The sequence below is a fragment of the Oryza sativa genome, chromosome 9 (assembly GCF_034140825.1).
Source record: "Oryza sativa Japonica Group chromosome 9, ASM3414082v1".
Lineage (NCBI taxonomy): Eukaryota > Viridiplantae > Streptophyta > Magnoliopsida > Poales > Poaceae > Oryza > Oryza sativa.
Window position 1 is genome coordinate 22651845 of NC_089043.1, and position 12950 is coordinate 22664794.

Sequence of the window (12950 nt, forward strand, 5' to 3'; positions counted from 1 at the left end):
TCAGCGTTTGGAGATTGAATGCTGATCCGATCACCAGGAACAAAGTTGATTTCTCCGTAGAAAAGCAGAAACAAGAACAATCCGAAAGCACGAGCGAAAGCCCGGCCAAACTTACCATCAGATCGGAGTAGAACTCCATCCAAATCCATCGCTCTCCACGAACAATGGCCGCCGCCGTCCGATCACTCGGGCGTCGCCAAAACCCTAACATCCGGGAAATCAGGATATATCAACTAATGAATAGTTTTTTGTTCGTGATATCTTGTTATATAGATTTAATTACAACGAATGCAACAGTGCAATCAGATTGTAAATTGGATAAATGGTTTTCGAGAAAAAATAGTTTGAAGCTTGTCACTATCCATGTACCTCTCTCATTTGGTACATAAACTTTTCTTGTTGTCGCTCTTCTCTACATGCGTATGTAATAGTTTTTTTAATCAGATGGACATAAAGGGGTGGATGTGGATCCACCAGTAGAACAGACGTCCGACGAAAACAATCGCATCGTACGTCCGATCCGTAGTCGTCTAAAAAAAAAAGAGGAAATCTCACCTGGACGTTGTGTACTTGTGTCGGAGAAATGCTTCAGCGCCTCACCGTTGACAGCGCCGGGGCGGAAGACCAATTCTAGCCGCACGATCAGCCACGTGGCGGAGATCTAACGGCCACACCTCATCAGCACCAGAAAAAATAGCTTTAGCTTAGCGACGAGCGCGCGCCACCGCCCGAGCACGAGAGGCCGGCCGTTTCCCGCCCTAAAAAAAGCCCGCGAACCCCCACAATATATACCGCTCCCGCCACCGCCACCCTCTCCCTCGTCGCATCGCACCATCAATCAATCGATCGATCGATCGCGTCGCCATCGGCAACGCCACCGCACGCAAGCAGCAAGCAGCTGATCTCTCGCTCGATCGATCGATCTCGGGAAACTTGGATTTATACCCATGGCGCCTCGCGCAGCGCTCTTCCTCGCCGCGCTCCTCTTCGTCGCCATGGTGGTAGTGCCGGTGGCGAGGGCGGCGGAGGAGTCATCCGCCGAGTCCCCCTCCTCCGAGTCCTCCTCCGAGTCGTCGTCGTCGTCCTCCGCCGACGCGCCGGCGGAGGGGCCCGACGGGCCGGCGGCGGCGCCCGGCCCCGGCGAGGGGATCGACGGCCTCTCCGACGACAACGACGACGACTCCTCCAACTGAGCCCGGCCGGCCGGCCGGCCTCGTCGACCTCGCGTCGTGAACAATCCGTTAATTTGATTGATGATCTGGAGCGATTAATAAGGATATATATATATGGTCGTCGTCCTGCGATTTGATTACAACTTGTTCTCTCCTCGTTTTTTTTTTCGGATGAAATTTTCTCATTCTCTAGATTAATTAGTTTGTAATCGCAGCCTATCGTATTTGTGTTCTTTGGACTTCATTTCTCCTGTAACAGTTTTTAATTGTTGTCTACTAATTTGAGATATGGACAGTTTTATATTTGTTCTAGCATATTTCAAAGCACAAGTATCAAATAGCTTGCCGCTGTATTGGGCCGATATAATGCTCCAGCAGAAGCTCGCATAATTCGGCCTGCTCGTCTGGTCTCTGCTTGAAAGCCCAATATGGCACAAGAGCCCATAGGTCGGATTACAGGATTTAAATTTAAAATTCGTTTGGAAAATAACACGCGTGCCTGCAGCCTGCTGCTAGGATGGTCGCGCAAAAAACAAAAACTATCTGTCTTTCGATTTGTATGAGCTACCTATATTGTTACATTGGATCGTGTAGTTGAAATACGATTATGCGCAATCCAAATCCACTCGAAATTGATTTTTAGGCGATCCAAATTCATACGAGTACATTCGGTCTGTTATTCGGATCCGCGCCATCAACTTCAACTTACAATGAACGGATTTAGGTTACCATTAGGAGGCCTTTCTCGGAAAAAAAACACACCTAAGTGTCAGGCGGTGGCATGACCTATGCAAGATTTCGTAGATTTGCGATGAGTTTTTTTTTCCTTCAAAATAGCCATCACGCATAAGCCTCTCCAAGGAGCCAAAAACAACTGTGAAAATGGAGAAAAACGCAATCGAAGAAGGTGTTACTGGCTCTGGTATATCATGTTTCAATCAACTGTTTACAACCCTGGTCATCTACAATTCTTCTCGCAAACGAACTCCGTGATGGATTGGACATTTTCTACTATAGTGCGCGTCATCGCACACATCATATTGGCTAACTCTTCCGTTTCAACATACAAATAGTTCTATAGATTTTAAAAATACATTAAGATTTAGTATAAAGAGTATGTGACTGTCAATATTGTATTCGTTTATGGCATCCCGTCTCCCTAGTTACGCCCCTATTGTCATGGGAGTCAGATCTGGTGTCGTAGTATAGAGTTTGTGCCGTGAACAGGAGGTAGAGGAAGAGGCCACGAGACTATTTTTGTCCACCACCCTCGTCGATAACACGTGCTCAGGTTGGATCCAGTGGCAAGAAGGATATCAATTGCTACCGACAATTATTAGTTGATAATATTAAAGTATCGGATCTGATACCTAACAGGTATTATATCATTTGGAACATAGACGTTGTGCAATAGCAACCCTCTAAGGTGTTTAACATGTGAAGTGGAGAGAATAGTTTCTTGTGCATTATGACAACAAAAGATGATACCATACCGGAGCTTGCTAAATCCTTCTCTACGCTGCGCAGTGGCTCTCACTCGCGACGAATGTTTCCAAAAGGCCAGCTTCAATTCTTACTATTTACTCCGATCTATTTCACAATGTAATACTTTCTAGCATTATCTACATCATATATATATTAATAAATCTAAACACATACATATGTTTAGATTCATTAACATCTAAATAAATATAGGCAACACTAGAAAGTCTTACATTGTGAAACGGAGGAAGTATCATGCAGAGAGTTAAGTCGTCGTTGATGGACCGATCTTTAGTTGGCATAGTGATTAATTATGTTTGTCACGTGTCGAATGTCGCAACTCATTTTACTAGCTCGGTCTTGTGAGTTGTGCGCATTCTAGTAATGGTATCTATCGTAATGTTATCCCAGAGTGTGTTCGGAGACACTGTGTAATGATTTATCATAATCAATAAAGCACAACTTCCTCTAAAAAAAATTAAAAGTTTTATGATTAATGATCGTGTCCTCGTTCGTAGCCCTTGACATTCTGCACGTGCACAGCCACATCAAAAATCATGATACATCATACCTGCCATCCACGCATCTAATGCTGGCATATGCCTGCCATCCACAGTTAATTAAGTTAGGGTTCCAAATTTTTTCTTCAAAATTTTAACTTTTCCATCACATCAAAACTTTTCTATACATAAACTTCAGACTTTTCCATCATATCGTTTCAATTTCAATCAAACTTCTAATTTTAGCGTGAACTAAACACACCCTATATGCTCATGAATGAAACTTTTGGTTTCCCTATTATTTTTTTTAACTTTTTGTTCAGCCATACTCCATTAAAAAAAATCAACGTAGGTAATGATTTAACACCACCTAATTTATTTTGAACAAGCTCATATATCCAATTCATTAGACGGTTGTATCATATCTTCACCTAAATTAGTACTCCCTCCATATATTTTAATATTTTAATGTATGACGTCGTTGACTTTTTAACCAACGTTTGACCATCGTTTTATTAAAAAAAAATTGTGTAAATATGAAAATTTTTATGTCATACTTAAAAAACATTTCATGATGAATCAAGTCATAATAAAATATATTATAATTATATAAATTTTTTAAATAAGACGAATAGTTAAACGTTGGAAAAAAAATCAATGGCGTTATACATTAAAATATGAAATATAGAGGTACTACCTCAGTCCCAAAATAAGTGCAGCCATAAATATCCGTGTTTAGCGCTTTGACCATCCATCTTATCTGAAAAATTTATGAAAAATATTTAAAAAATTAGTCACACATAAAGTATTATTCATGTTTTATCATCTAATAATAATAAAAATACTAATCATAATCTTTTTTCAAATAAGACGAACGGTCAAACGTTGAACATGAACAGTGCTAAAACTGCACTTATTTTGGGACGGAGGGAGTAGTATTTTTTTAGAGAGGAGTAAGCATTACCACGGATCCACCGGGTGACCACTCATTCAGACAAACCAAGTTAATCCGTCCTTCCCGCTTCGCACGCGCGCTCGACCACCCGCGCGCACCGGCGAAACATACGGCGCGGCTGCTGCACGCGCTTCGCCTCCGCCCTCCTCCTCCTCCCATTCCGGCGATCTCCTCGCCGCCCAGATATACACCACCACCACCCTCCGGCCCGATCGAAACTGGCATTGCGATTTGCGAATCTATCGACGCCACCGATCGACCTACGCCTGCAAATTAAATTCCGCAGCTAGCTAGCAACAACAACTCCCGACCGGCCGCGGCCACGACGCGCGCACGGACGGACGGACGACGACATGCCTCGCGCACTGATCGCCCTCGCGTCGGCTGTCCTGCTGCTGGTGGCCGCGGTGGCGCCGCCGCTCGCCGCCGCGGACGACGGCGGCGCCGGAGTCCCGGGGGAAGGGAAGCTGGAGAGCGCGGGGTCCGCGATTAAGTCGGCGGCCGCCAACGCGTTCGGGGTCGGCTCCGACATCGGCGGCGTCCCGGTCAACCCGTCGCCGGGTGGCGCCAACGCTTAATATATTTACAGTATTACAGTGGCTGTTTCCTTGTGACTTTAATTTGTCAGAGTTTTTGGAGGCCATTTCATTCCATATATACCTAATTAATTACTACCTAAATACTAGTATATGTAATTAATCACGCTTGCTTGTGTGTGTCTGATCAATGTTGCCACTTCTTGTCTGGTTCAGTTGTCTATCATATATACTTCCACCGTTTTTTAATATATGACGTTGTTGACTTTTTCTCACATGTTTGATCATTCGTTTTATTCAAAAATTTTATGCAAATGTATAAGATATAAATCACACTTAAAGTACTATGAGTGATAAAACATCTCATAACAAAATAAATAATAATTACGTAAATTTTTTGAATAAGACGAATAGTCAAACATGTGAGAAAAAATCAACAGCGTCATCTATTAAAAAACGGAGGTAGTATCAAATAAACTGGATTTGTATATGAAAACACGTTCATTTTATATGGGTTCTCTATAAGTAAACATGATAGTAATATGATAGCATATCAGAAACATATATTTTTTTTAAGTTACGGGGATGTCCCCTCATCACTTTTCAAATACAATCTAAATGGCTATGTAAAGTATCTCAAAACATTTAATAACGTTGCTACAACATACATATACCACTCCACAATTTTAAATCTAAACTCAAACTCAAATCATGAAGAGAAAAAGAAAAAGACATATCCACGAATGAACATTTATACTATTCACGCCTAGATTTTTCCTTTTCTCTCTCAACATGTAGATTGATCTCAAACTTAGATTTGGTGGAGGAAGATATCACTATAGACTTATACTTTTTTAATTTTCTTTTTTAAAAATACTCCCTCTATCCTAAAATATTACTCCTGACTGTTTCATTGAATTTGAGAGCAAAAAAATAAGTCCCTCTCTTTCAAAATACTCCCCTTTGTTTGAAAATAATTATTGTTTCAGAGAAGGACACAATCTCTAAAAATATAACTTTGGTCACTAATTTCCGTTATAAATATCAACAAGAATATGTTTTTATTGAAGTACTTTTAAAAATTAACCTTTACCTATGGCCTCCATATTTATATGGCAAATATTTTGGAAATTGTTTTAGTAAAAGTTTTAAAGTTGGCTGTTAGCTAGTCTTGTCCAAAACGTGGATTATTATCAACTTGAGTGAGTATAAGCATTTCTGTCTATGTATACAAGGTCCCAAACTATAAGAACTACTGAAGATGTATATGGACACATAGAATTGGTGTAATATATCAAAATACATAGCCATAAATGTATATTTTCAGACAATGAAGAATTCATAACCACTTTCATTGAAGTTGAGAGGAAAAAAATACATCTATTCTATAATATAAGTATTTCTAGACATGTATTTGGACAAGGCCTAAAATATAATATAAGGAATGCTTATATATATTATAACAAGAGAAATACACGACATCCGGTTGGAGGGATTCGAATCCATTTCCCGCTCGAGACGGAGATGGATTCTAATTGCTCGGATGAATGTCTACCAATTTATTGTATATCAACTAAATGATTATGAATTTTTTTTAGAAAAAAATAACAAGGTAGATTGATATATAACATATCCCTTCATAGACATACGATTTGAAATTCAAATTATATAAATTGTAGCTAAAATATTAACTTTAACCATGAATATACATATACTATTTACTGGTTATAGTTTGATTTCTTTTTTTTTCTATAACTCACAGAAACCGAATTTGAACTTGCATTTTTTTTCATTTGTGAAACAAGATATTACATACGAATTTATCTTATCAGTTTTTCTTAAAATTCTTTTATAACTGTTTAGTTGTCATGTAAAATTTCTTTTCGCAAATGCGTTGAAATAAAATAAATGGGTGGATGTTAATGTAAGTGATCAAAGATGTTTACAGCCCGAGACCACTCATGCAATCTGGCTCCGGCACATGCATGCAATTGCCACGCCATGCTCCGTGACCATCGGGTCACCACTCACCACTTCACCAGACACCTCGCCTCGTCCTCGCCCTCGTCATCCGCACATCGCTCTACCATTCTCGCTGGCTTATATATACACAGACTCCATCCACGACGACGACACACATACTCCACCAACGCACACACATCGACCGCGCCCGCCGCCTGCAGCCGCGCGCGCCGTCGCCGCCACACGACCGGAGAGCACACATGTCTCGCCAGCAGGCGGCGCCGCCGCTCGCCCTCGCCTCCGCGCTCCTGCTGCTGCTGGCCGCCGCCGCCGCGGTGGCGCCGCTCGGCGCCGCGGCGGACGGCGGCCTCGTCCAGGGCGGCGGCGAGGTCGCGAGGTCGGCCGCGAACACCCTGGCCGTCGGCGCCGACCCCGACCCTGCCTCCGCCGACGGCATCCCGGCCGACCGGGCGCCGGACGCCCACGGTTAATTAATTAATTAATCATCGCTGATTCGATCGTCTTTAATTTGTTGGTTTTACTTTTATTTCTTTTTTTTCTGTGTGTGTGATTGCCAGTGTGGTGAAGCTACTACAGGCTATATGATCCAAGAGATGTAGTACTTAAGCTTGTGATTGATCACTACTTCCTCCGTTTTAGGTTTCACGGTGTAAGATTTTCTAACATTGCTTATATTCATATAGATGTTAATGAATCTAATCATACATGTGTATAGATTCATTAACATCTATATAAATATGTATAATGCTATAAAGTCTTACATAGTGAATCGGATGAAGTATTAATTATTATGTATGTTATAGTGGGCATGTGCCATGAAATAAACTGATGGAAGTGCTCTGTAATTCTTAGTTCGATGGATTTTGTTCGTGTTTATGATGTTTTGGTCCTTTTGGATGGTGAATGTATATATAGTGGATACAATCGAAACAAGCATGCGTGTATGAGTGCCTCTGTTTAGCAAAGTGTGTTCAGACAATATTTTTGTTGAACCATACCCATATGTAATTAATTTTAACCATTGGATTAATATTCATCAGAAAATATTTTTAAGGTAAACCACGAGAAATAATCTCGAGAACAAAGAGGTCCTACTTAATATTAGGAAGAAAAAAATGACTTAATTTTCTTAAAAAAGACCCGAAAAGCATATAACTGCAATTAATTAAAAGAATCCAGCAAAACCTATACGGAGAGCGAAAAATAGAACAAATTAATGTTGCCAAGCTAGTCGCAAAACAGACAAGCAATACATACTCCTCTAGGAAAGCATAAAAATATAAATATATGCAAGTGAACACATTTGAAAATACATGGAAAAAAGGTCAACAAAAATTAGTGATTGATTTTTCATACTGGCGTCGAGTGATAGGTCTTTTCGAAAATGCTTAATCTCGAGCGTTCGACGTGGGATGAAATATCAGACGCATCATTGAGTGGGTCCCAGCACCGAACCAATCTCCCACCTTTTCCTCCCAATCCTCGAACTTATCCCCATTCCCTTCTCTCGCATCTCACTCTCTTCGTCTCTACCTCTCGCTCTCTTCGTCTTCGATGCCTTCCCGACTCCCGAGATACGATAGTAGGAGGCCGGCTTCCCAACCTCTACCACCACCACCGGCCTCGTCAACCGGTTCGGTCTCTACATCCTCGACGTGTGGTTGGCCTTGCAGCTGGTGCCCACGAAGAAGCAAGGCGTCATCCCGAAGACGCAGTGGCGACGACGCTAGACATGGCCGCCGGGGATACCTGATGTTGATGCGGTTAGTCCTAGACGAGGTCGCCCACTTCATGCCGCTAGTCGTCCGAGGAGCAGCAACCGGAGTTGACAAAGAAGACGGAGGTAGGTTTAACTTTGTGTTGCACTTTGTGTATTAAGGTGTTTCATTTTGTTTTGATTCGATGTTGCATATATTGATTCTTGATGTTGCAATCGATATGTTCTAATTGCATTTGGTTGAAACACCTCTGTTGAAGCGATGAAACATTTTTCCCTGATTGATGAAACATCTGAAACATTTTTCATCGAGAAGTGCAACATGTAAAGCATTTTGCAACAATACGGTGCAACACCGTTTGATGTTTTGCAAAATATCTAAAACATTTTTCTCTGCCAGTGAAACATTTGGAACATTTTTATTGAAATATTTTTTATCAAGAGATGAAACATGTGAAACATCCCTCAACAACTCGGTGCAACACCGTCTGACGATTTCCACAAGATCGGACATCCGATCCGTAGCAGCCTCCATGTCTTTTTCGAGGAGAGAGTAACGTATTGCTTCAGAGAGAAATGTGCACGCCATGTGAGGACCTAATGCCAGCTTCCATCCACCCAAGCCTCCATGAATCCCATACACAGAAGGAGCGAATTCTATAACAGCGGCATTATCCACGAGCTTTACTACTTAAATGGCCTTCCACTGATACAACACTGGCCTTTTCTCCTTTTAATATGTGAACAAAATCTTTTAAGTATCATATCATATTCTCTCATTGATCCCTTGCTAGATGCTTTACGTATGACACATCCTGAAAATATATATGCTTTGCACATACGACGACATTCTTATGTGTAAAGTGATGGTGTACAGGAATATAATACACTGATAATTAAGCATGGTGCTGGTGCAGAGCAGACTGTCTAGTTAGCTCTACTGTTAATTTCTCAGCGATCTGTATATATAGTTGGATTGCTGCTCTCACCTTGTGTTTGGCTGATTGGCTCATCTCTGAGTCATTTTGTGATTTACTATTAGATTGCTATACTTTACAATACCCAAGATGAGATCTGAAGTAAATTACACGTTTGAGCTCGCCAAGGTTGCAAGTGCATGGGCTGGCATAGGATTATGAATGGATGGTGCAGATTTCTTCTAATGCAATTTACTGTAGCATCTCTGCATTTTGTACTCCAATGCAGAGGATCCCAATGCGGGCTGCATGCGCATGGAAGAATGAAGTATGAACTATGAAGAATAATTCTTGTAGGCTAAGACCAGTGATCCTTGAGGTTGATGATGGCGGTTTATGACAGGAAGCAACTGTGCATTGAGCCATCGATCGATCAGACGATCACAATGACAGGAAGCAACCTGCAAGACTTGATCTGTACACGAAAACGGCAGCGGGCAAGAACACAGGAAATAGGATTTACCGCATGCATTTGTCTTTAATCGACGAGTTCTTGTATATCAGAGATGAAATGGCAATATATCGAAGTCTTGAACCCTCTTTACCCCCTACATTTCAATCATGCAGCGTTGCAGATCTTCATGTTTGTGTCCTCCACTCGACCACTCGTCCTACGTAGTGTTCTGAAGAATTTCTGCAGACCACCCCTTCATTTCCGCTTCTCTGCAACTTCAGGTGCCATTTCTTCTGAAAATGTTGGCCCATTTGAATTTTAGGAATAAAAAAAAACCATAGGAATAGGAAAAACAGAGGAATCTGACAGGAATGAAATGCAAAACAGAGTATTGCATAACACAGGAATAACCGTTTGATTGGATCATAGGAGAAACATAGAAATCAGGTGAGAGAGATAGACTCGAAGGAAATTTTCCAAGATGTTAAAGCTCTTGCTAAATTTCCTCCAAAATCTCTATAGGATTGTCCATTCCATAGGATTTTCAAATTTTTTTTGAACGACTCGCACGAGACGGTGCGAAGTTCTATTGATAGAGCATGGAAAAATTACAAGATTACAACCCTGGAGGGTCGTAACCAGGAAAAAGGAAAAAAAAACCACCACCCACTCACCGACATCGCCAACACACAAACCTAGGAGAAGGCTAGCACCGGACCGGCCGCCGCTAAGCGTGACCGACCGCCACTTAGACCAACAAAAGGACATAGACGAGATCGCCCCCTAGGGGATGCCAAAACGACGTCTTCAAGAAGAGAAGCGACGGAAAACCGCCACCGCCGTCCGTCGGGGCTCAAAAGAGCTAAGACTGGGCTTTCGCCCGGCAATCACCCTTGAGGGGTGAGACAGCACGACAACGCCCTCAGGAGGGGGAATGAACCATCGTTGTCGGTCCGACCAAGGCCTGACTGGGTTTTCACCGCTGCTCACCACCTGCGAATCCACGGCTAACGCACTGATGCTCCACCTCCACACAAGCTCTGCCGACATGTGGGACCCCTGCACCGGCGACCCTTGCCGGCCAGCCTTTGTGCGCCAAAGACCGCGCCACACCCACCGGCAGCTCCTCCACACACCTAGGTCACCTCCTCCACTGCCGGCCGCGCCTCTCGCGCCAAGCCGGCCTCCTCCACCGGACGCGCCTCTCGCGCCAATCCGGCCTCCCTCCATCGGCCGCACCTCTCGCGCCAAGCCGGCCTCCATCTCCGCCGCCCACGCCTCTCGCGCCGAGCCGGCCTCCGCTGCCATCGGCTGCGCCTCTCTGCGCCAAGCCGGTCTCCGACCCCTCCACCAAACGATGCCGCGCCGGCCAGATGCAGTCGTCTCCCACGCCCTCGGCTAGCCGTTTGAGGCCGTCATGCCTCCGGTGACGGTCACCACCACCGCAGCCGCTGCTGCCGAACGCCCAGCCACCTCGCAGTCGCCATCCTCACCTCGCACCTGACTCCTTCCCCGCTGCCGACGTCACCACTGCCTCCATAGTCATGGTCGCCGTCGCCGCTGCCACCGACGGCAGCCACCGCCTCCACAGACCGCCACTGTGCCGTCGCCATCCGCCACCAAGCAGCCAGCAACCGCCCCGACGACGCCGCCGCCGGCCTCCACGCCGTCGCACCATCGCCACCAGCCGCTGCCTCCGTTGCCCGCTCGCCCCGACGCTGGCCGCGCATCTAAGGATGCACCCACCGCCGTCTGTCATCGTCCAGCCGGATCCGGCCGTCACGGAGTCGGACCTCGTCCACCTCTGCTCCACCGGGCACCACCGTCGCCGCCGCCACCAGCAGGCCCCGCCGCCGGTCACCTCCCCGCCAGATCCAGGCGTGGATCTGGCGGCACTTCCACCGCCACCATCTCTACCAACCGCCGCTGCTCCCTCTCCCATGCGCCACTCCCTCTGCCCCGCCGGCGACGCCTCCTCCGCCCAACGCCGCGAGCCGCCATGGCCTCCGCCCGCTGCAGGAAACGGCGCCGCCGACCTCCGCCCTCGGGTCCGCCCGCGTCGGAAACCGGAGGAGCGAGAGCTGCGAGCCCCGCTGCCGCCGTCCTGGCGAGACGCTGGCTTTGCCGGCACCTCGCTCGAGCGGCGGCGAGGCAAGAGGCGAGGGTGGTGGGTTGCGGCGGCGGCTTGGGCTGTCGCCGCCCGTGCCGCCCTCACGGGGAGGCGACGCGGGGAAAAAAAGTTAGTTATAGGATTTTCAAATGATAGAATAGTATCTGAAACTCACATGTTTGTTTTACTAATTGTATGATATAACCTGACTACAAATTTCCAAGAAGTCCCAGTTTCTCAACCATAAATAGTTTTATCAGGTTATGCTAGTGAACCCTGATATCTAACAATGCAATGTTGTACCGCGTGGTATGCACACATAGTTCACCTTATGTTATTGAAATTGATTGTTCTTGGCTAGAGGTAAACTTCAACCTGGATAGATAAATCTTATGCATTTGTGTCTCAGTAATGGATTCTTGATAGATTACATTAGCCTTGAAACCCTGCTCGGTAAGTCTTTTCAAATGATAGAATAGTATTTGATACTTTATTTCAAAGACATTTGTAGGATTAAAATCCTCCAAAATTTATATGTTTTTTCTCCAAATCAAAGGGGTTAACTCTACCCGGCATGCAGTGACCCTGTGTGTGATTCCTGAATTCTTCTACAGTGACATCTGAAATTTATTACCAGTGTTGTCCCAGATAACAAGAAGCAGGTACTATTCCAGGTCTCACCGGAGAGACGACACGATGAAGAACAACTCCAGTGTTGTGCCTTCTTGCCCGAGATACGTCGGTGCACACGACTGCTAGCTCCATCCATCTCCATCGAGATGTGTTGAATTTGCTAGTAGGAAAAAGTCCACTTGAGGTTACTCATAGTGTGGTTGGGTTTCAAAACTTGTCTTTAAACCGAAATACCATATAAAACATCTCTGGTCTTGGGTCATATTAGGTTGTAAGCATTATTGCTCCTGGTTTTTTTTATATTGGGTAGGACCCAATATGATTCGATTTTGCAAGATTAGGGATGCATTATATATGGTATTCCGGTTCACGAACGATTTTGAAACTCGACGACACGATGAGGACCTCAAAGTGAACCTTTTCCTCCTGGAACCAGTGGTAGCAATCAAATATGGGCCGGTCAATTGTTCGCGGTAGAGATAACTTGGGCC

At 44.6% G+C, this 12950-nt stretch overlaps 1 protein-coding gene and 1 long non-coding RNA gene across 2 annotated transcripts; one reads left to right on the top strand and one right to left on the bottom strand.

The window, feature by feature from the left end:
* The first annotated feature begins 788 nt into the window (after positions 1-788).
* LOC4347366 (uncharacterized) lies at positions 789-1487 on the top strand. Its single transcript, XR_001539829.3, has one exon. It is a non-coding gene; the product is annotated as an uncharacterized lncRNA (long non-coding RNA).
* An 8901-nt stretch (positions 1488-10388) lies between these two features.
* Positions 10389-11141, bottom strand: LOC136351894 (uncharacterized). The gene has a single exon (XM_066304356.1). It carries the CDS (start codon positions 11022-11024, stop codon positions 10524-10526), a length of 501 nt encoding a protein of 166 aa, XP_066160453.1. The 5' UTR covers positions 11025-11141; the 3' UTR covers positions 10389-10523.
* Positions 11142-12950: the final 1809 nt, after the last annotated feature.